Raw genomic sequence first — 22332 nt, 5'->3', positions numbered from 1 at the left:
CTTATGTTAGTTTTGTAAGGATTTATTCAAAATCAATTTATAGAATTGTTTTGAGGGGGGGAAATGGTCACGCTTTCAGTTCCAGCAGGGAACAGAAAGTGTGACCATTTAAGCTTAGAAAAGAGACTAACCTGAGCTTATCCCCAGTACCTGAAAGACTCGAGTCACATCAGGTCACCTTAAGCCTTTGGTATATGAATACATAAAGAGTCACATGGATTTTTATAGAAAACTATGCTTTATTTGAAAACAGTTCAGCTTCACAAAAATGATATAAAAAAAAAATCCCCTCATCCGAACCAGCACATCTATCAAGATACAAGGTTTTTTTGCTTTTGGTTATATTTCCATATGGCTGCTGATGACAGGAACGCCGCAGCACCAGATGCTTTAGGCAAAGTGGTATAAAAGCACTATGTATACCTGACTACTGGGGTGATGGCTTTGGTGCCTACATGGTTAAGTGTTAATTCAAATATGACACAAGTTATACAAATTTATAGATATTTTAAAAGAAAAAAAATACAAGAATAAAAACAGATCATATTACAAAACTGTAGCAGATGACCCTTTATATGTACCTTCCCGTACTACTCAAATATTAACAGTAAAACATGACAAAAAACAAGAATTCTACATACCACTAACATGTTTGTTGATTTTTCTTTTTCAGTTGATAAACGTGCAGTCTCTACGTTTTTAAAATCCACAAAACCTGCCAGACTTCATGATGCTTTCAGCAAGAAACAAGATGTGGATATTTTTAGGTCTGTGTCCAAACTAAGGTTCAGAAGAGCTTATGAAGCATTTAGTAATAACCAAATTCAGCAGACACAGCTTATAACCGATGACATGAACTTGTTATCCAACTTCAAACTCAACAAAACCCCAGCTGTCTTTAGCCCACGATCTCACCCCCGCTAAGGCATACTACATGGAGTGGTCTACTGAGCAGGGTCAGTCTTGTTCTTCTTTTTCAGGATTTTGAGGAGCTTCTCGGACATCATGTAGGGCCTCTCCGGGCTGCCGTCATTCCTCTCCAAATCCTCCACTGGAAAGAGGTCAAAGAAAAGGACATTAAACCATGCTTTTGAGGACTTGGCATAAGTTTAAATGAGCATCAGATTTTGCGATGTATATTCACAGGTAGGAAATCTGAATGAAAACCTTTCAGTTCTGCAAAAACAAACAAAACAAAAAAAAGCATCGTTTTTTTTATTTATTAAACAGATATTACTGGTTAAATTGTGTTTATTAAACCAACTGCACTGCAAAACACACAGTCATTAAAAAAATATTTTAAAAGGCAAAGCTACGCTAATTTACAGTTTAAAAAAAAACAAAAACAAAATTGCACAACTAAAAGACTCCCCAGCATTCATTAAACAGAGACAAATGTGTTATGGCTTAGAGTGAACATAGATTAAAGTGCTTCACTGAGTGTATTAAAAAAAAAAGATTCTGGTTGCATCAACTGTAAACACTAATATATTAATGTGCAAAACATTAATAATGCTGTCAATTAGGCACATGATTGGCTTCAAGTTTCTATTAGCTAGTGGCAGTGCGAGCATGTTTTATGGAGGCAACGGCGAGTTAGAAATATGAAGTCACCTCATAGGGAGCCATTCATTTACCCAGATGTTCACTGAAGTTTCACATTTTCAATAGCCATAAAACATCTGCCAGCTTTCAGCACGCTAAACAGGATGAAGCAAGTGTCAATAAATCTCTGAGTGTGAGGTGACATCACTCATATCACAAAATTCATACAACAATTAAACACATACCAAACTCCTGCCTGCTGTAAAGCCCTTCTGTTCGCTTAAGTTGACCCTTCGCTAAGCCCCACCTCCTCACTGACGAATAATGTCTGTTGTGCTGATTTATTTGAATTATTTTAGAAACAATCACAAACTGTATATAAAACACGAGCATGGCCACTATGACATCACCTTTTGGTTTTTGGAACCCCGACTTTTGGCCCTTCTCATCATATAATGTTTATTTGTTTTTTTAACAAGACATCAAGCGTGAGGGTGGATCTCTTCAAGTCTGTTAGAGTAACTTGGACCATAATTAGTAGTTTAATCATTTTTCTGTACTCATCATGATATCACACTAGCCACTGATGACATCATCAGTTTGAGGATTGCATTTACTGAGGTCATAAATATAGTAAGTAGTAGGCTTGTTTTCCCACAGACTTCCATATAACTTGAGGAGTCGCCCCCTACTTGCCGCTAGGATAAAAGCAGGTTTAAGACACAAATGCAAATCTATTAAACTACCCTATTACATAAGAAAGTAGTTTGTTTAAAAAACTCTGGTTATAGCTTCTACAGGGTTTGGTTACCAGCTGTAACCAGAGTTTTCTTGTCCTATACTGTACTACAGTAGTGCAATTTTGTTTGTTTGTTCTTTCAATTATTTCCTAGCAACAATCCATGCTTTAGGCTTACTTTTAGGCAGTCTACTTTACTTTTGGTTAAAATATTTGCCTAACAAGCAAAAGATCACCAGTTGAGGAGGAGACAAATTCCTAGCAGGGTTACATCAGGAAGGGCATCCAGTGTCAAAATCCACAAGATCCAATATGCAGATTGGATTGCTGTGGTGATCCCTTGCGAGTAAAAGAACCACCGAAAAAAGGAAGCCATGTGCTTTACTCTTAAATGTATTTTCTAAATATAACAAATAGTATTAGACAGTATTTGCTGTGAGTTTGTGAAATTCTACTGAAGACAATGTGGTATCCGCTGCTGTATAAAACGCTACTTTGTGTCGGATGTAACAGTTTTTAAAGACCACCAGAGGCAAACTAAACTAAGCCTATAATAATCCATTTAGGGAACGTTCAACGTCCTATTACCTCAGGAGGATGCTGAAATCACTCTGAACTGAAAAAACGTCCTTAATTCATTTTGAAACTTGCGGGGTTGCATCTGCACAAAGTGGACTAAAGCAAAATGCTGAATCCCTGCCATTTTAAGGCGTGGTGTTTTGTAGCTGTACTAGTATCTGAGAAAAGTTAAGGGAGCAGATGAGAGAGTCCCAGCTCATACTTTGAAAGGGTTCAAAATAAAAAGACTTTCTGGATTTTGCTCTGCCTGTAATTAAGTGGAAAATCTGAGTTTTTCCCCCCACAAACTCCTCCTCTCTAAGCCGTGTCCTCCTCCTGAGCCTCCTGTTTCAGCTGGGTGTCTTCATCGTGTTGCTGCTGCTGAGCGGAGGGCTCAGATGGATCCTCCTCCTTGTTCTTCCACAGAATCTCACGAAGACTTGGCGACATGTAATAAGGCCTCGCAGCTGAGCCGTCATTGCGCTCCAGGTCTTCGCCTTATCGTGTTTTTGATTATTTTGTGTTAATGGGTGAATGTGAAAAACATTTATGTATACACCAGGGTGTTAGAGGGCAAGTGGGAAGGGAAAGGGAAATAAGAGGGGGCGAATTAGGAAGTGAGAAATAGGAAAGGAGACACAAAAAGAGAAAGAAAGTCAAATGGCAAGCAAGCAAAAGCACTCAAAGTATCACTTCATCACCAAGAAGCAACATTTGTCAGGCTAACAGGAGCAGGCTGTTATTTTGAAATGTAGCACACCGTATTTCATGCAATTTAAAATTAGTGACAGCCCAACACCAGAAGCAAAGTGAGAAAAGTTTTCATTTCGTTCATTCCTAACATTACGCCCTTCCTCCACTGTTTTTTTTTTTCCTTTCACGTAAGAACCTGTTTGGACGTTTGCGTGGATAATTTGAATTACATACAAATGTCACAACTGACTGAGAATGTGTCACTTACAGAAACACAGGAACAGAGTGTCCACGCACATGGAGTACACGCTGAAGAATGCATGGGCGATGAGGTATGAGCAAACCACCATAGTCTGATAGAGATGACAACAAACACAAACATTATCCTTCAACAAAACAATTAAAGACAAGAAAAGAAAAAAATAGAAATTCAGTCCTGCTTACCAGGATGGGTACCCAGTAGTAGTTCAGGGTTGGAGCTGTATTCTGAAAGGCTTTCACTCTCCCCGAGAAGAAGAAGAAGGAAAAGACCCCTGTGGAGAGAAACCCCAAAGAATATATAAATACAATTCCCATGTACACTACACAGTCTGAGCTGATGATTACAATTTCTATTAGCTATAAATAATGTTGTACATTATAAATTAGTGGAAGCAATCCAGTCCTATTTAAAGCTCCAATTAAATCCTACTTCCAAAAAATAAACAAATCCTAAAACACCACAGCCAGTAAGTTTGTAGGATTTCATCTGCTATGAAGACATTTCTGGACTGTGAGTTGAATCAGTCATCCAGCGATGGGTCGACACAATCTTTCCAGGAAATGCTGGTTTAGTCTGATATGGTCAACATGAAGGGGAAAAAATACATAAACAAAAGGCAGACTCACCCAGAAGCCCAACAATGAGCAGTTTGCCCAAAAATAAAATGAAATCTGTCACTTTATCCAGCACAGCCACCCTGCAGGGATTTAAAAACAGGCATTTACTCCAGTCAGCTTTATACGATTAAACATTTAACAAAATGCTTTCTGATGAGGTGATGATTTTACACTTACCTGATCACATTCCTCATGAGGAGGAAGAAGGCGTCTCTGGCAGAGGTGCAAAAGTTTTTGCCATAGATCGCCGCCTAGAGGCCAAATGCAGTCATTACATCAAGATAACACTTAACATTATAAATACCAAGCTTTTAATCACGCCAGCTCAGAGACTTGAATAAGTAATAACTGAAACACGTACCATAATATACGCATTTCTGTTCAGGAACTTGACAAATTTCTCCAGACACCAGAAACAGCACTTCAGACAGCACAACAGGAACTTTGCAAACTTATTTTGGGCTCCTGTAAATGAGAGCAATTAACCTTTAACAGATGTTAGACATAAATAGATCACTTTTATAGCTCATATTCTTAGAAACGGTGGACTGCAGCCTTGAAATGACATCTATATAATATTGAACTCCATAAAAAGTAGCAAACCTTTCAGCTTGTGGTCCAGATACTCCAGCAAAACCCTGATGATCTGGATGATGGAGAGGATAAGGGAGCCAAATGCCAGAGTCCCTGTGTGATACCTAAAACAATTAAAGAATGAAAACAGGAAGTATGTTTCAGGACCCGGCAAAGCAAATGTCAGAAGACAGTTTTACTAAAAGTCTTCACCCAACACAGATACAAACCTGAGAGATCTCCCAAGAGAAGAAAACACTGGGAAAGCAGGAATGTCATCTGGCTTTTTGGCAGCCCAGTAGTAAGAAGCAAACGCCCCAGCTAGGGTCATCTGGCCCAGTCCCAAGACAAAATTGGCACACCAAAAGAAGAGGAAGACGTTGTAGAACTGCAGGGCAATTAGGTATTTGTGGTAAGGGGTCTCTCCACCGTAGAAAGCAAAAAGGCACTTCGAGTCAGGACACTGGGCTTTTATGGGACTCGTCGAGTAGTTCTGAACAAAGACACGGTTAATTTAGTGATGCCGCAAATGTATTTCTCAAATCCAAAACATTAAATCCAAGCGGCATGCATGGAAGTAAGTGAGATGAAAATTTAACACACAAATGAAGAGAAGAAAAACTTACAGCTGGGTCACACGTTTGTCTCCAGTAGTCACAATTTGTCTCATTGAAGATTTTGTAGATAGGCTGATTGGACGTGGACAAGAAACTGATCAGATCTGTTAAGGCTTACCATCATTAACTGATAACAAAACTGAGACAAATGAGTGTATAATAATACTACTGATAAAGAATAATATGTATGTTCCTCTGTTTTGATTGGGTTTATTTGTTCATGAATGCAGTGAACTTCAATCACGCAGCTGCAGAGTATGCATGATCAAACTTCAACCTTAGCTTTTTAATTTACAAGCCCTGTTCATCATCCCTGCACATACTCTGAGGTATCTTTACCTCAACCGTTCATTCAGTTCATTCATAGACACATTAATTTTTTAAGTCAGTTTAAATTCTTCAAGAACATTTAAAAAAAAATAAATAAAAAAAAAAAATAAAAAAAAATTAAAAAACAGTTCAGAGTTGTATTTTTCATTTCCTCATCAACCCTAAATAACATCACTACCACGAACAATAACTTGAAAGGATACACAGCAGTTACTCCCCAGTAGGCAATGACCACAGCCAGGAGGAGGAATGTAAACAGTGGGTAGAAAAGGGAACACAACATATGTCCAATTGCTCTGAAAACAGGATCACAGCATAAGTGGGAAAAGCAAATGCAAACATCTACCTTCACAGTTATGTATCAGGTTCTTTATCTGCACCCTTAATGCAGCGCTTAAATCCATTACTGTCAGTCACTCTAAAATAAACAATATAACGTCTACGTTTTATTGATCTGTTTCTCTTCTACTTGCTACAGCTCTAAAATGAAGTCTGACCTGCTGGCTTCTTTAATAAGAGCAATGGCAATGAGGATCCTCTTCCAAAGGAAGATGAGCAGCAAAATGATGATGACCTCCACAATGGCTAGAATAATAACTATATAAGGAGATAAGAGAAAAATCACGTGAGTGTCTCAAGTTTTAATCAACATATGTTGAGTGTGGATGATAATCCATGGAGATTTTGAGGATGTATACTGACTGAAGGCCAGCCAGGTCTGTCTAATTTGCAGGTAGACTGTGAAATCTGTCTGGAAGCCCAGATCCTTGATAGTCACATTAGCGCCGGCCTCTCCTTTCAGGGCCGCATACTCCATGTAGCAATGGAAGATACCTAATCAGCAACAGGAAGCACACAGAAAAGCAAATAAATTTTTGGGGAAAGCAGGTGGAAAAAGGGGCCTTGTTATTTCCTTTTGGGTTTGCTTCCAAACAGACGAGGAGATCTCTTTCATTTCAAGAGTCAGATCAACTGTGAATCGGTTACAATGATAACTTTGACATCTACCTCAGCAAGTCTGCAAAGTTTAACTAGTTGTTTTGCTAACACTCCACATTCATTTTTAAATTCCACTCCTTTAGAACAGATTTGTTTTCAGTTGACGGTCTTATGGTCGTCTGTTAAAGCCATAAAAATACAAACTTGCATTGCTTTTTCTTTGACTGTAAAATCAGTCTGTCAGTGATTCTTCAGTAGTACACTGGAGAGTAGCAAGGTAGCAGAGATTGAGGGTTACGTGGATGGTAGGAATTAAAAAAGAAAAGCTTAAAGCAGTTAAAATAAAAGTTAATTACTTGAGACACTGAAACTGAACTCTGCGCTAAGCTTGCCAAGTGTGAACAGCACTGTTTAGAGATACTTTGAAGTAATCTGTGAAATGATCAATGACTTGGTAATGATGGAGAAAATTCTTTTCCCACAATAATGAATGTGTGGTTTTTTTAATATACGCTTTGTAAGCATATGCAAAATTCAGCATTGCCAGCTGTTTGTTTTTGCATGAGACATGTTTTTCCCCAAAGGTGTCTCATACTCTCATTCCTTTTAGTGTGAAAGGATCAGGTTAGGATATGACAGGACGTGACGCTGTGTTTTTCTTCACACTCAACTAAACAAATGACACATTTTTATTCAAATAGAAAATCTAACATCACAGCTGTGGGTCACTTCACTCAAACTTTGCATCTTCCTTTCATGCAAATTCCTTCAGTTTGCATTTTTTCCACACTGACTACAGTTTTCTGACAACAAGGACTTTCACAATTTATCCCCAGTCAAAAGTTACCAACCCTGCATTAATATTCCTGCTGTGGTGAATACTAGTGTATTCACTGAGCATGCTCACGGTTATACTGACACTTATGATTTACTTACTGACCAGCTAGTCTGGACCTGCTTTCTGGGTAGGACCAGATTACTAAGCCATTATGAACCACAATGATATTTTCCACCTTGTCCCTTACCATAGCCTATCACCGCTACCAACATGGCAATCATGACCCAGACCATGATCCCTGCCAGGAAGCGGAGGAGGATGAGGAAGAGGAGGCTGATGATCATGGCAATAACCAATCCCCTGCAAAGAGGAGGTACGGTCAATTTAAGGAAAATCTCTTTGCAATACAAACAGAGCTGACAAGGATGAAAAAGAGTTTATTACTTACAAGAGGATCCAGTACCAGCAACGTGTGAAATCCTCAAAGATTTTCATCACCACCTGACGAGCTTCCATTACCACAGTGGCATTCCTGTGGAGAGAGCCCCGTGTGTTTATCTGCTTCAGGAATTTCTCATCACACTTTATTTGTAGTGGCAGGCTGACACAGACCAAGAGATAGAGTAATGTAGTTGAAAACTAGCTGTGTCACAAAATTCTACTGATGTATACTCACTGTACACCAGCAACAAGGTCTTGGGCATTTCTAATTTCATTTCCATCATTAAATGTGGAGCTGTTTCCCACAGTTATCACCCCTCCTTTCATGCCCAAAGCTGGGAAGCACCTGCGGGTGACTGAAAGAAAAGTAGAGAAACGTGTCATTGTCAAAAATACAAAAAAACAAACAAATGAAATGTGTTTCCCTACATGTGTAAAGAATAACACAGTTTTATGTGTAGTGAGATGTTTTCATAGTGGGGCTTTTTTAGCTTCTTTTTGTAAATTAATTATTTAAAAAAAAAAAGATGTGTCATTTTCAGCTAATAGTAAATAATTTGTACTAGCTATTTGTTAAACTATAGTACTAAAATATTTTATAATTCTTCAGCCAGGAAGGAGTGCAGAAAGATAAAGAAGTTCAAGTACAGTGCAGATAAGCAGCACAAATGATGTGATTGAATCAGATCCAATTTATGTTGTCCAGTTGTTAAAAATGGGGGAAGATGGGTTTGTTTGTGTGTGTAAATGCTCTCTCTCTCTGCTTGCCTTTTTGTAAAGGTCAAAGGTCATGAATCATGCAATGATACTCTAGTACAGCGGTCCCCAACCCCCAGGCCTCGGACTGGTACCGGTCCGTGAATCGTTTGGTACCGGGCCGCAAGAGTTGAGGCTCAGGTGTGAAATGTATGGTTTTCAGCGTTATTTTGTTATCGTTTTTATCATTAACTCGGTTTTCCTGAGTCTTTTCACGTGTGTTATGAATAAATCTTCTTTATTTTGGTACTGGTACTAGTTTTATTTTGTTGTATTTATCTGCGACACCTTAAAGGCCGGTCCATGAAAATATTGTCGGGCATAAACCGGTCCGTGGCGCAAAAAAGGTTGGAGACCGCTGCTCTAGTATCATTGCATGAATATTCCACTCCCCTAAAATTCCTTTGAAAAAGAATCATTTACACATATTTAGAGATTCTACTTACAGGGTTTGCTGGGAAGCAGCATTGCAGGACAGAGACGTTGCTTAAGGATTTCTGCAACACCCTAAAAACACAGTATATCCAAAACATAAGTGAAGGTCTGTAGAAAGCATTCGAATATATCGATACCCGAGATAGTACAGAAGACTTCAAGTACAACTCACCATTGTGTTGGTCACTCCTTCTTCGCAGAAGTTTTTATAGTAGGCAAAGTCACTATTGACAGCGTATGCTTTGATTAATGTCATGAACTTATCAGGGCACTTCTCCACACACATCTAAAGATGAACATGGACAGCAGGACAGTCAGGCTACATTCCCATCACAAAAGCAGTCAAAGAAATAATGTAATAATAATCCTTCTTCAGCTTGTTCTTAGCCATCTCATCTACAGAAGTGAGGCTTTTCCTCACATCCATTCCTGTACAGGGTTCTAGTTGTCGTTGTTCGGGGGTGCACTGGTGAGAGTCCTTTCTTTGAAAGCTTTCATTTCGTACCACTGGCAGGCTTGTTTTCTACTGTGTGGCTCTTTGAATTTCTTTATGACACTTCTCACTCTAGCCCGTGATACCTAGAACCGCTGTGATCTTTGTATATCCATCTCCTGTTTTGTTAGCATCAATAATTCTTTAAGCTTAAACTGATTTCTTTAGCTTTTGACAATAAAATGTTCCAAAAGAACAGTTCAAACCCATGTTGAAGTTTTTAAATTGTGCGTAAATTGGAAAATAACCCTCAGTTTTCAGTTGATTTTGTAAGCATTGAGGATTACAAAGCACAGCAGTGGTTTGTACTATGGCTCAATGAAAAGGTCAGTTTTTCCAGGCCTAAAAACACTGACCCTGTTCATTTTGTTTTCTGAAATAATTCTGTTATTTTGGCCAACCATAAATGTATTTTTTCTAAAGAAAACTTGCTGATAGGGGGCTGGGGGAGTAACTTTTATCCTCATCTGTAAACAAAAGCAAAAAGCCAACTCTGCCCCAACTCTACACTCATAATTTTAAGCCTTCACAACAAAGCACATAGTGTATATTGTGTTTTTCTTTTTGTTTAAATAAATATTATAAAGATTCATCAACAGAGGAGTTGGCACCTGTGTGGTTGGGCACTGGAACTCCAGCAGCACCATGGGACTGGCACACTTCATGATGTTGAAGTAGAACAAAAAGGGCTTCTTCCTGTTGGGAACAAGACCAAAGAAAGTGCACAGAAATGTACACAAATTTCTAATTAACTATTTTTGTCCAGGGACAACACAATGCTGTCACAACAGTGTTTGCAGGGTTTATTCAGCGGTCCTGCCTTTCAATTGGCTAACATGTGCTAGGTACTTTCCAGTTTACTTTTACACACATTCCAAAAATACATGGTGTGGCTATTGAAACAACCCAAAAAAGTATACAAATAATACTAATAATACTAATAATACAAATGAATAATAGTACCAGGTAAGGAAATTCCCAAAAATTGATTATTTTCAGCTGGGACTGCAGAAGTCACCTGGATGAGGGACGAAACGTTTCTCCCACTGAAAACGCTACGTCCAGATGAACAGAATCTACTTTTTGGGAACTAACTTAATGTAAACATGCCAGGAAAACCTTTGAGTTAACTTGTTAGTCATAATTGATTGTATTAATGTTGCCTAATTAAGTTAGCTAGCTAAGCTTTCAAACCAGTTGTATATATTTATAATTGATTTTGTATATCTTTTTAGATGGTGGTACACAAAAAAAGCCTGAGGAATCGAAAGCACCACGCAAAACTTTTGAGCCACCCTTCATTTCTGCTTCCAAGGAGCCAGACTCTCTGGCCACTTAACACTGGCCTATGAACCATCAAGGCATAAAAAAATGCACCTAACTCAAGGAATGAACATGAAAGAAACAGACAAAAATAAATGAATATATGTATCTTTAGGGACAACACACCGAACACTAACAAGCTTGTTTTGAGTTGTACAAACTCTGTCTTTTGTCTAATATACATCCATGTATGTTAACACATTTCAATAAACTGTTTCAACTGTTTCAATTTCAATAAACTGATTGGTGCTCTGGCTGCGGCTGCGGCTGCGGCTGCAGCACCAATCCGACTATCAATCTCCTGCTCCCTTCTCCCATCACTCGTGAACAAGACCCCGAGATACTTAAACTCCTCCACTTGGGGCAGGAACTCGTCCCCGGCCCGTAGTGGGCACTCCACCCTTTTCAAACTTTCAAAATACCCTAAAGATCACACTCAAATTAAGAAAAATAGTGCAGCAGAGACCGTTTTATCTATACTTTGGAAAGCAACTCACTCGAGTGGAGTGCCAGCCTGCCCACAGAACTGGCCTCGGCTGTCTGTGGGGTAGATCACCTTTCTTGGGTCACCCTGGGACCAGGCTGGGGTAGAAAAGAAGGAAAAAGACAGATATAAAGGTTATGAAACTTGCATTCAGTTTGGATATTTGTGCTTCTGTGTTGTCTCCTTACCGAGTATTCCCACTGCAAGGTAACCAAGTATGGCAATAATGAACAGAATGCAGCAAACAATGTCTGTGCAGCCCCTACAGTGGAGAGAGTTCAAATGGTTAATGGAGTCCTCTGTAGTCATCTGCACAGTGTAACAGCCACATCTCTGTCTCACCTGTTCTGGATTGGGCCCCTGAAGCTCGGGTCATGCTTCCTGGGCTCACCTGCATGAAAGGAAAGAAATGCATTGATCAATCAATGAGCTCTTAGCATTGTGGCAACTGAAAGCATGGCTCGCTGAGAGGTTTAACCCTTTAAAACCTGAACCATGAAATAACTGCCAAAAATGTTGAATTTTGACTTGAATAATGGAGTGGGTTTTTTTTACCTTTAGACAAAATATAAGAATATATCAAATTTTAATCTGCATACATAAGTTTTAATTTGTAACACACTTGCTACATAAGCCATATTTTTGCAATTTAGCCATTAAAAATGTCATGTAATTTACATCATTTTTGAGGGTAAAAAAAAGTCATGCTGATGATATAGATGTCACACAAAAAAACCCTCACAAAACACATGTATCAAATACGATATGCTGGGGTTTAAAGGGTTAAGTAAACATCTTTATAATAGCTGCTCATTAATTTATGTTAAAACCAGAGCTGGATCAAGGCCATGGAGGAGTGCACCAGTCTTCCTCCCATTTTTCTCCCAGAAGGCCAGACACGCCCAGAAACTCATCAAATTCCTCCCTGCTGACTAACCAGGAGCTCATGTAAAACTCATAATACAGCAGGAGCAAACATCCCATGTGTAAAGCCACCAGCGGAGCTAGTATTGTTGTTTTCATACAGCTCTATGTCAAAACAAAGCTATCATGCTCATCAAACACATCTTCCCAGTTCATAAAATGAGCAAACTTTTTTCTTTTGTCTAAATATGGTTAGATTACAACATGCTGTCTCTTATAATAAGGACTATGTTTTCTGTTCTTTCAGCTGAAGTTGCAGGTTCAAGCAAACACTTGAGCTTGCTGCAGGTTATCTGACGGTAGTGTGTCTGCTATCTAAGCAAATTTCACTTTCCAGTTCCAGTCCAAATTCTGGTTAATGGTTAATCCACAAACGCTTTAATCCAAATTATACTTTTAATGCTAAATTGTCACAAGAAGCACCCCAAACCTGACACCTGATGTAAACAAGCAAGGAGCAGACCTGACAGTGAGGGTTGGTGCTTTAGTGGGGATATCCTGGCAAATCCTCCTATCTTACACTTAAAATAAGAAAGATTTACAAAAGCTCAATTGGAAAGTGTTTGCAGCGGTCTGGGCTCTTTTCCCAGACACTTCTATAGAACTGGAAATGTCTTTTGCAACCACAGTTTCAATCTAGCTTCACATTTCATACCCATCATTTATACGGTCTATGGTTTTTGGCGTAGCGGCTCAGCTTTTGAGCTTTAACACATCCTTTCAGCCAGCTCTCTTCCTTGTCTTACACTCACAAACAAAAGGCAGTTGGTCTTTCATAGCCAGGCATATCACCTTTCTATGAGATTACAAAGAACTATCTGCAAAACAGTGCTGAAGGAGGCAACTTCAACACTCTCACCTCCCATTGGTATGTTGCTGACCTGATCAGTGGGTCCATAGCTTTGCTTTGACTAAAGAGTTAAAAAAAAAGTCAGCATTTCAGTGCAGTGAATAATCAGCCTGCGGTATAAAAACAATGCTTGCCGAAGGAGGGCGGTTTGGCTCATGCTTAATGAAAACTTAAAAGCTATTAGCTTGCGTTGGGAGGGACTGTTTCCTGTTGCCATTACTGTGACAATTATGCCACAAAAAGACATCTCCACCACCTTCAGGCCTACATCATAACAGTGCCCAGACATACACTATTAATAATGTGTAGCATATGGAGTCTTGAAGTATAGACAAACACAACAGCTGTGGTGACTCTGAAGTATGTGACTTATGAATGTGGTCTGTGGGGTTATGTTGCAACAAGCATTTACAGCCTTTTGAAGAAGTCACCACTTCCTGTTATAGTGGGCGTAGATGTTGTATTTTGTATGTGTTCTGGTATCTAACTTCTAACATATTTCAAACAGGTTTAGTTTTTAACTTTGTTCTGTTCTTCAGTATAAATACACAGATTGAGTCCAAGAAAGAGATCTGCACCTCTGGTGGTTATCTATATTCAGCCTTATAACAATAGTGCAGGAGAAAACACTGATAAGAGACTTGCGTAACCTCACACACCTGTATCGGTGTGCACACACATCCACTGCCGGCAGTGGCACACAAACATTCACAAACACACCCCTAGTCTCAAGGCTGCCGCTGCACTTTCAGGTGTGAGCACTTATGCACTATACAAGAAAGGTAAACAGCCAATCTAAAGATTACCCAGTGATCACCAGTGTGTCTTAGATTCATTTTTTTTTTTGAAAGAGTGCCTAGTTGAGGCAAAAGTAAAGATAAACAAGTCAATACCGTTCTTTCCATAATATTCTCCACCCTCAGGCATGTTGAAATTCCTTCCTGGGCAAAAAAAATTTCTCCTTCTTTTCACAGCTCCTTTATCTGGTTCACTTCATCCACCTTTCCTATGTGCTGCCACAAATGACTGAGTAAGGGGAGAACCAAGTAGTTTGGTAGGAAACCAGTTCAACCTGTTCCTGAATAGCCGCACAACAACCAATGCTCCACCCAACCTATTTCACAGTCCCATCCCCAAACACCTCTTTGTTTATCCCGAAAAAAAAGCAGCCTCTTTCCGACCTGTGCTCCCGCTTGATCTCCCCCTACAGTACCTCCCCAGCACTTCCAAACATGATTTCTGTCAGCCTGCTTTTCCCCTCTTGTTTCCGCGTAAAGTTGCAGGCAACTTTAACTCATCTACAGAGAGGCTGGAAGTAAAAGAAGGTGTGGGAAAGAGTAGGCGGAGACTAAAGTTCATTTGTGTATGTGATCAGGAACATGTGTTTGCAGTAAGCAGAGGAGGAGTTCTCCATCTGGGGGTGGTTGGCGTAACTGCTCTCGCTAATTGAATTCAGGTGTTTGGGATATTTATGGCTGTAAAATGGTCACCTGCAGCGACGTGACAGCTCACAAGCTTAAACACATCAGTATTGAGTAAAAACTAAAATGGTATATGTTTCCTTCCCACGGATCTACTGCACTGGGGGCAGAGTGAAACCCAATAAATCTTACAAGCTAGTGATTTTTTTGTTCCCTGCCTGTATGATTTTGGTCTCCACTTCTGTTTGTTCCAACAGCCGAAAGCAATCAGAGCGTGTTAAACGAACTCATCATTTTAACAAAGAGTCCACAGACAGACTAAATGCCACGAATGCTTTCCACGGACACTCAGAGAAACCAGAAAAAAGGGGAGCTGTAATGAAAGTTTCCATCCAGTTTTTTCTTTTTTTTTGGCTAATGTTACTGCACAAGAGAATTACCACTGCAAGCCTTTGGTTTCCTGTACTTCTCTAAACAGCAAAAACGCGTTGCAATAACTGGCACGGCGACACCGATCCAGCTCTTTTCCTTGGAAACTGATTTGAGGTATTAGAATCAAGTGTGATGGAACTGGTCGAACAGTCATGTGTAACTCACTAGAAATGACCTCCATCTGCAGACAGCTGCTACAACACGTGGGACGATGCAGTGAGGGAAATGAAGCGAGCACATTTTTTATTTGAAGTTTTAATCTGATAAATACTCTCCAGTGTGCTGCAAGACACACTAGCATTTACAGGAAGCATAAAAAAGTATAACATTTCCCACATGTAGAAGCGCTCTAACTTACGGCCATGTTGGTTTTTAATGAACCTTCACAAAGACGTTTACAGTCCAATCTGCATTATTGTTGTGACTGAAGCTAAAGCTCATGTCCTCCATTGTTTCTTCTCAGCAGTATTTTTTTATTCAGGTGCAGCATTTACTCTTTAGTGTGTCCCAACATTCCTGAGCTTCCCTGTTTTATTTTCTTGATACCTTCCCACACATCCTGGAGTTACATAAAAGCTTCTCAGAGTGTTTTCTAAGGACATTCTGACCCATTGCAGCACAAAACACACAAGTGGAGCTATATTTTTGTTTTTCAGCTGACTGATATACTGACTATTCATTTAGGACATTTCCTAAAATAAGATTTTACACTTTTATTCTTTAGAAACAATTCAGTTCTTTCAATTTTATTTATTATAGCACCAAATTAAAACAACACTTTACCTTAAGGTGCTTTATATTGTAAGGTAATGACCCTGCAATAATATAGAGAAAACCAGGCAACCCCCTATGAGAATGCACTCCCTTTTAATGGGTAAAAATCTACAGCAGACATATGCTGATCTCAATATTGGAAACACTGCCCATCTTTAGAGTTGTTGTTTGGGGTTGCCACTTTCTCCCCACGTAGGTTCTCTTTGGGTACTCTCTCTGGTTAGATTCATTGGTAAATCTAAACTCCCTTTAGGTGTGAGTGCATATGGTTGTCTGTCTCTCTCTGTGTTAGCCCAGCGACAGACTGTCCAGGGTGTACCCTAGATCTTCCTCTATGGTGGCAAGGAAAGGCTCCAGCTGGCATAAAGTAAAAATAGATGAAATGTTAACAATAGCTTGTCTTGCTCTCAAGCTGCATAAAACGTTACCAAGGGCTGCCGCTGGTTGCACTAGCTTAAAATCCTGAAGCTAAAGGTCACAGCCCTTCCTGTCTGTGTCCCACATGTCTGTCAGTACAGAAAGAGGGTGTGGATAACTTCAGTCCAAGTTCAGATCTATTTCCGGTATTACAGAAAAAGCAACACAATGACCACACGCAAAAATGCAAGCAAGCTGTTAGATCCTTTGGGAAATGGTTGCAAAGATTTGGACTCCACTTTTGCAAGAGGAGGGTTTCTTTTGAAAATTGAAGTATTTTCAGACAGCAGCTAATCTTTAAGCTCATCAAAAATGAGCACTTGCACAACAACTTTAACTACATCTGATGAGCATATCAACTCCTATTCTCTGCTGTCAGATGCAAGGAAGAGATTTCTGCTACAGATATGATGCAAAGTGAAACCCACACATTTAATTTCAACTTAGGCTTGTAACACCTATCTAGAAAATCATCATTATAAATACCACCAGCTGACGACAGTAAGTCTCTATGAAGCTGTTTAAAATTTTGTTTATATGACATGAACACTCAAGCACAAATTGGCACAATGTCCTGTGATGATAATAACAGGAACTGTGAGTGAGATTAAGACGTGATCTACAAACACAGACACTGCCAGGGAGAATAAATACAAGACCATAGCTCAGTTTTTACCCAGTAACTCACTCTTAGTGCCTCACACTGTCGCAGTTCAAAGCAGCTGACAAAACCACAAAGCTGTTAGCAGAGTCACATAACCCAGATTGGTCTGCAAGGGTATGACCAGGCACCGTTCAGTGCAAACAGAAGGCTGCAATAATAGATGTATTTTTATTTTGTTTTTTTGTCAATGCAGCACACGAAGTGAAATGAAAAGAAAGTGAATGGATGAAATGTTTCCAAAAAAAAATCTGAATGTAGTTTCAGCATAGTCTAACATGACATGACAAAGAGATCAGGGGGGCATGGAGATCAGGTTTCAAACTACACTACTAAATATGGCTTGTAATTACGCCTAACTTGCACCAGGGCGAGGCTGCATGGTTGTTTCAGGTCCTGTCATTGAGGTTTCTTCATATATTACAGCCTGAAATTACTCCAACGCATAAAACTGGTGGAGATCCTATAGTGTGTTCTGACATTTTCTGCCACATGGAACATTAAGGTTATTGTTCTTTTCTTCTTCTTTTTTTAGTTGTTTCTTTTAGCTGGTATGAAGATTCACTGAAAGATATTAAAGAATTTGAGAGGCTGTAGGCATTCTTACTCACTTTCGCAACTAACTACACTGAGCAAACTCACATTGTACAAAAAGGCACACACACATACACAATATTCATTGCAATCTGTGGAAGGTAAATTGAATCAATTAGCCATCATGTGGCAAGCAAAGTGGGAAAGGGTGTGTCCAGGGAAGAGCAGGAGGAAAATACTAAGAACTGCAAGCAGAAGTAACTGGCCTCGCTTTTCATTCCTTCCTATGATCATGTTAACAGTATAAACTGCAAGAGTATAAACTTTTTGTTTGTTTGATGTTTTTTGTTAGCTTAAATCGCTCTTCGTTTCATAGAAAACCATTTCCCCTGTACTGATTTCACTGAGCAGAAAGCTGTACTACAATTACTATTGTGTGCAAGAATAAAAACACATTTTTAACAAGTATTTTGGGATAAGTGGGGGCATAATTACACCCATATTACCTGATTACGAACTACAACAGCCAAAACAGAGAAGCACTGATACTGTAGTTGGAGTCTGCGTTTGAAATGAAACTAAAGATAGCCTTCCCAAAGCAGACTGAATGCACTCGGTGGACAAAATGAGACCCTCTTCACTTGTTTGAGGAATTTTCTAATAAGCTGTGCTCTATATGCACGCTGGGTTAGCTGAGCTGCCTGCCATAGCAGTCTGAGGAATGTGGCAGCAACTGGACAAGCACAACACAAACTGGGGCATTGTGCACCCTGACAATATATAGCAGCATACTTCAGGCATCCTGTGTTTTCACAACACACACGCAGAACAGGGCTCCCGTGCCGTAACTGAAAACGTTGACTCAGAAGTAAAAGCTAGCTTACATTGCGTTAGTTTGTGACAATACACGGGTTCGACACTTCGCCAGAGAAAGTGCTAACTTGAAAAATTAAAAGTCGAGAATGAGGAAAGGTACTTTACTAAACAAAGCTGCTGGGACCATTGTGAGACCTACTTTCGCAGCTCCAAAAAAGCAATAAAACTTGGTTTTACATTAACTGCCAATAAGGACTTTGGACAAATGAAGTGAGCGTCTCCGTTTCAGGCTTTAAATATTTACCGTATTTTGATTTCTCTTCCAGTTCCATGATTATGAAATGTTTCTTCTGGACCAGAGATGCTCACGTACGACCACTAAAGCGCATTTCCAGCCCTGACAGACGTCCGTGTGCTGCGCTTCCCTCAACTTGCTCGCTTTGTATAAGTCCGCTCCAAAATCTTGACCGTTCTGCCAACGTTTAAAGGGGGATTCCTCAGAGGAGAGCACTGACCAATGAAAATCAGGGATACCATGATGGACAGGATATTCAACCAATCAGATGCCGAAGGCGGGAGTTCACGTTCCCGGAGACTGGGTTAATTTCTGGTACCGTTAGTGATACAGGGCTTGTTCGGCCAATAACAATGCAGCAAATGCGGTTCATCTCAATATTTAACGAGGGCTTGATGATTTGTTCGGATATTATTACCAATTCACAGCGAAAAAATAATATTAATTGGACCAGAATGCAGCAAAGCAATGACATAGCATAACGTTCATTGGCCGATGAAATCCAAGATAACATTAATTATAAAAAGCAATTTATTCATTCATAATTCAACTTACAGTCTTAACATTACCTATTCAGACTCTGCACTGTGTATGAGTCACGACAGCTCCCCTTGATCCAGAGAATGCACGAAGATCCATGACACAAATAAATTTACTTCAGGAAATCACTCAAGTATTTTGAGCGAAATACAGTTTAGCTATGGAAAGCAAATTCGTTGTGGAAGGGGAATGCCCTTACATGATATCATGAAACAATAACAATAACATTATCAAATGTACTGTGGCATACAGTGGCGGTCCTAGCATGTTTGGCGCCCTGGGCGAACACTCCCTCTGGCGCCCCCCCCCCCCCCCCCCCCCACACACACACACACACAAAACATATTAAGGATTGTACATTAACATAAAACTGTTGTACACACACACACACACACATATATGAAGAGAGAGAGAGCATGCATTATATGCAAACGGCTACCAAACAGCCATCATAAATCGTCATACAATGAGAACAGGACAAATCAACAATCGACAACGACTAATTAATATTAAAAATCTGTAACATAATGTATTGTTTGGAGTTAGTCTGTTATTGTTACTATTTTTACCATTTCTTCTTGGAGCAACTGTAACCCACATAATTTCCTTAGGGATTAATAAAGTACTCTGATTCTGATTGTTTCAGGACACATGACCTGCCATTATCCAATCACACATCTGCTTACCTGTATCTTTTGCTCGTTTCTCCTCCTCTTCTTTTCTCTTTTTTCTAAACTGAAGACATGATGGCTTTGAACTTTTCTTGTCCATCTTCCATTGGTTTTAATTTTGCACTCCAGTATGAACACCCATCTCAACCCAAGGATCACCACAACATGATCTAACACACCTACACCTTAGTTCACAGATTCACTATGTCTAAGGTGTATTTCTGGGATTTCAAACAACCCAGGATTCAAATCATGAATACATAATGGGCTCGGATTTACAACATTATGAATGAAATGTGCTCTATTTGGAAGCAGCAAGCCCTCCCTCCCCTTCTGACGGGTTGTGTGTGAGACTTTTAATCATCAAACTGTAAATTTAAAATTTAAAATTATTATTGATCCCTTTACCTCTGGTCCTAAAGTGTATATTTATTTTCTTACTCTTCTTATATTTATTGTTTGTTTACTTGCACTGCTGTAACTGGAGCCTCGTCGTCTCGTCTCTCTATATACTGGACTGTATGTAGCGGAGATGACAGTAAAGTTTACTTTGACTTCAGCAGCAAGCAGGCGCACCGAGGGCTCTCGCGCTCACTTTTCATGTATAGACTTTCGAAAAAACATCGGTGCAAATTATAAGTCTGTATTATAATGTCTGGTGTTTTCGTGTTTATTGGTTTGTTTTTATTTTGTTTTATTTTGCGAGTTGGTTATTAGATGCTGCTCCAGCCGGTCAGAAAATCCCCCACCGCCCCGCTCTCTCCTCTCTGCCCCGCAAAGCAGGCGCAACTCGCAAACGAATGGCGCCCTTACTCCCAGCAAATGGGCGATAGAAAGCCGATCAGTGGCTGTGACATTCCCAATATGCGCTGGTTGACGTCGGGGCAGCATGAGTATGAGCATTTTTTATTTTTTTTGCCGATGCCCGTGATGCTGCCCCCCACCACGATGCCGCCCCGGGCAACCGCCTGTGTCGCCCATATCTAAAACCGCTACTGGTGGCATAGGAAGAGACAAGAAATGACAAGAGCTGTTTTAAGACAGATTTTTGAATTGGGCTACGTTGCTTCGTTTTAATAAGTCGGGTTTCTTTATTATTTGAGACTGTTACGTCCCTCTGCAGCCCCTAATCTCCTCAATGTTTTCAGCTGGTGCTAATTGGCACACCTAGTCAGGTGTGGATAAAAGCATACCTGAGGCAAGCTTCCAGGGAGCTCACTTGTCTTTGCCTTGGTGGCACCAGCCATTTTAGCCAACCTGGTATTCAATTTTAAGAAAAAACCTCTTCTCACTAACACTCTGGTATTCATCTTTTTTTATGTTGCGGCTTCTGAGCCGGGTCGTGACATAAGTGGGGGCTCGTCCGGGATTGTTTGGACATTTTTGTGGAGACTGAATATCCGTTTGTTTGACTTTTAAAGTGGGTGAGTGATGGTGTTCACTGTGATTGAGCAACGTCCCTTTAGTAAGTGTGTTTCAGCTGGGTGGCTGTGCTGCCCTTCCATCAAAGCACTTGTTTGTTGTTTTTCTTTGTTGTTTTAGTTTGTGTTTGGTGGTTATCCTGGGTGGGGGTACGTTTCAGAGTTTGGTTGGAGACTATATCTCTGGTCTGCTGCCTGCTCTCAAGTTTGCGTTTAAAGTTGCCTCGAGCCTGGTACACCACTGAAGACTAGGTAGGTAAAGTTAGGGTTTTATTGTTTTTAGCGTCGTTCCCAGACGAGCCCCCACTTATGTTACGACCCCAGCTCAAAAGACGCAACATAAAAAAAAAACAGACAAATACCAGAGTGTTAGTGAGAAGAGGTTTTATCTTGAAATGGCATAGCAGGTTGGCTAAAATGGCTGGTGTCACAAAGACAAGTGAGCTCCCTGGAAGCTTGCCTCAGGTATGCTTTTATCCACACCTGCCTAGGTGTGGCCAATTAGCACCAGCTGAACACATTGAGATGATTAGGGGCTGCAGAGGGATGTAACAGACACTATGGATTTAAAAAAAAAAATCTAAAGTATTACTGTATAACCTATAATTACGATAACTTTATTTATAAAACGCTTTAAGTGCTGAACAGCTATTTCAAGAGTAAAAAAAGATAAAGAAATAAAAACAATAAAGAATATGCATATCCATTGACAATATGCATCATCATTGGCACTGATTTAAAAAATCTAATAGAAACTAAGATGCTATCAAATAAAACGAACAATATTTAAGTGTAAATATGTGGTGTAACAGATCTTGTGACGTGAAATCAAAAGAGGTATCTTATTCATACTTGTGCAGTCTAACTACTGTGTTGTCCTCTTACCTCCAACCTATTTTGGCAGATGGCTGCCCCACCCTGCCTGCTTCTGTTGGAAGTTTCTTTCTGTTAAGAGTTTTTCTTTCCCACTGTCACCAAGTGCTTGCTAATATT

General features: G+C 39.8%; 1 protein-coding gene across 4 annotated transcripts; it reads right to left on the bottom strand.

Annotated features, from left to right (window-relative positions):
- Nucleotides 1-268: 268 nt before the first annotated feature.
- Nucleotides 269-18878, bottom strand: LOC146520638 (choline transporter-like protein 2). Of its 4 annotated transcripts, none has more exons than XM_085156896.1 (22): nucleotides 18717-18878; nucleotides 11926-11974; nucleotides 11772-11845; nucleotides 11597-11681; nucleotides 10388-10472; nucleotides 9456-9569; nucleotides 9295-9355; nucleotides 8328-8448; nucleotides 8100-8183; nucleotides 7899-8011; nucleotides 6637-6768; nucleotides 6432-6531; nucleotides 6138-6230; nucleotides 5614-5698; nucleotides 5218-5480; nucleotides 5018-5112; nucleotides 4776-4879; nucleotides 4592-4665; nucleotides 4424-4494; nucleotides 3980-4068; nucleotides 3804-3888; nucleotides 269-3339 (listed from the first exon to the last, which is right to left on the bottom strand). In XM_085156896.1, the coding sequence occupies exons 1-22, from the start codon at nucleotides 18742-18744 to the stop codon at nucleotides 3161-3163; spliced, it is 2184 nt and encodes a 727-aa protein (XP_085013022.1). In that variant the 5' UTR covers nucleotides 18745-18878; the 3' UTR covers nucleotides 269-3160. The 4 variants fall into 4 exon arrangements, with proteins under 4 accessions (XP_085013022.1, XP_085013024.1, XP_085013020.1 ...); XM_085156898.1 differs by having other exon boundaries at nucleotides 269-1051; nucleotides 18717-18877; XM_085156894.1 differs by lacking the exon at nucleotides 18717-18878 and adding an exon at nucleotides 14251-15483.
- Between the last annotated feature and the right edge of the window lie 3454 nt (nucleotides 18879-22332).

The sequence above is a fragment of the Neolamprologus multifasciatus genome, chromosome 4 (genome assembly GCF_963576455.1).
Source record: "Neolamprologus multifasciatus chromosome 4, fNeoMul1.2, whole genome shotgun sequence".
Taxonomy (NCBI): Eukaryota; Metazoa; Chordata; class Actinopteri; order Cichliformes; family Cichlidae; genus Neolamprologus; species Neolamprologus multifasciatus.
This window is presented reverse-complemented; position numbering and strand designations above follow the sequence as displayed.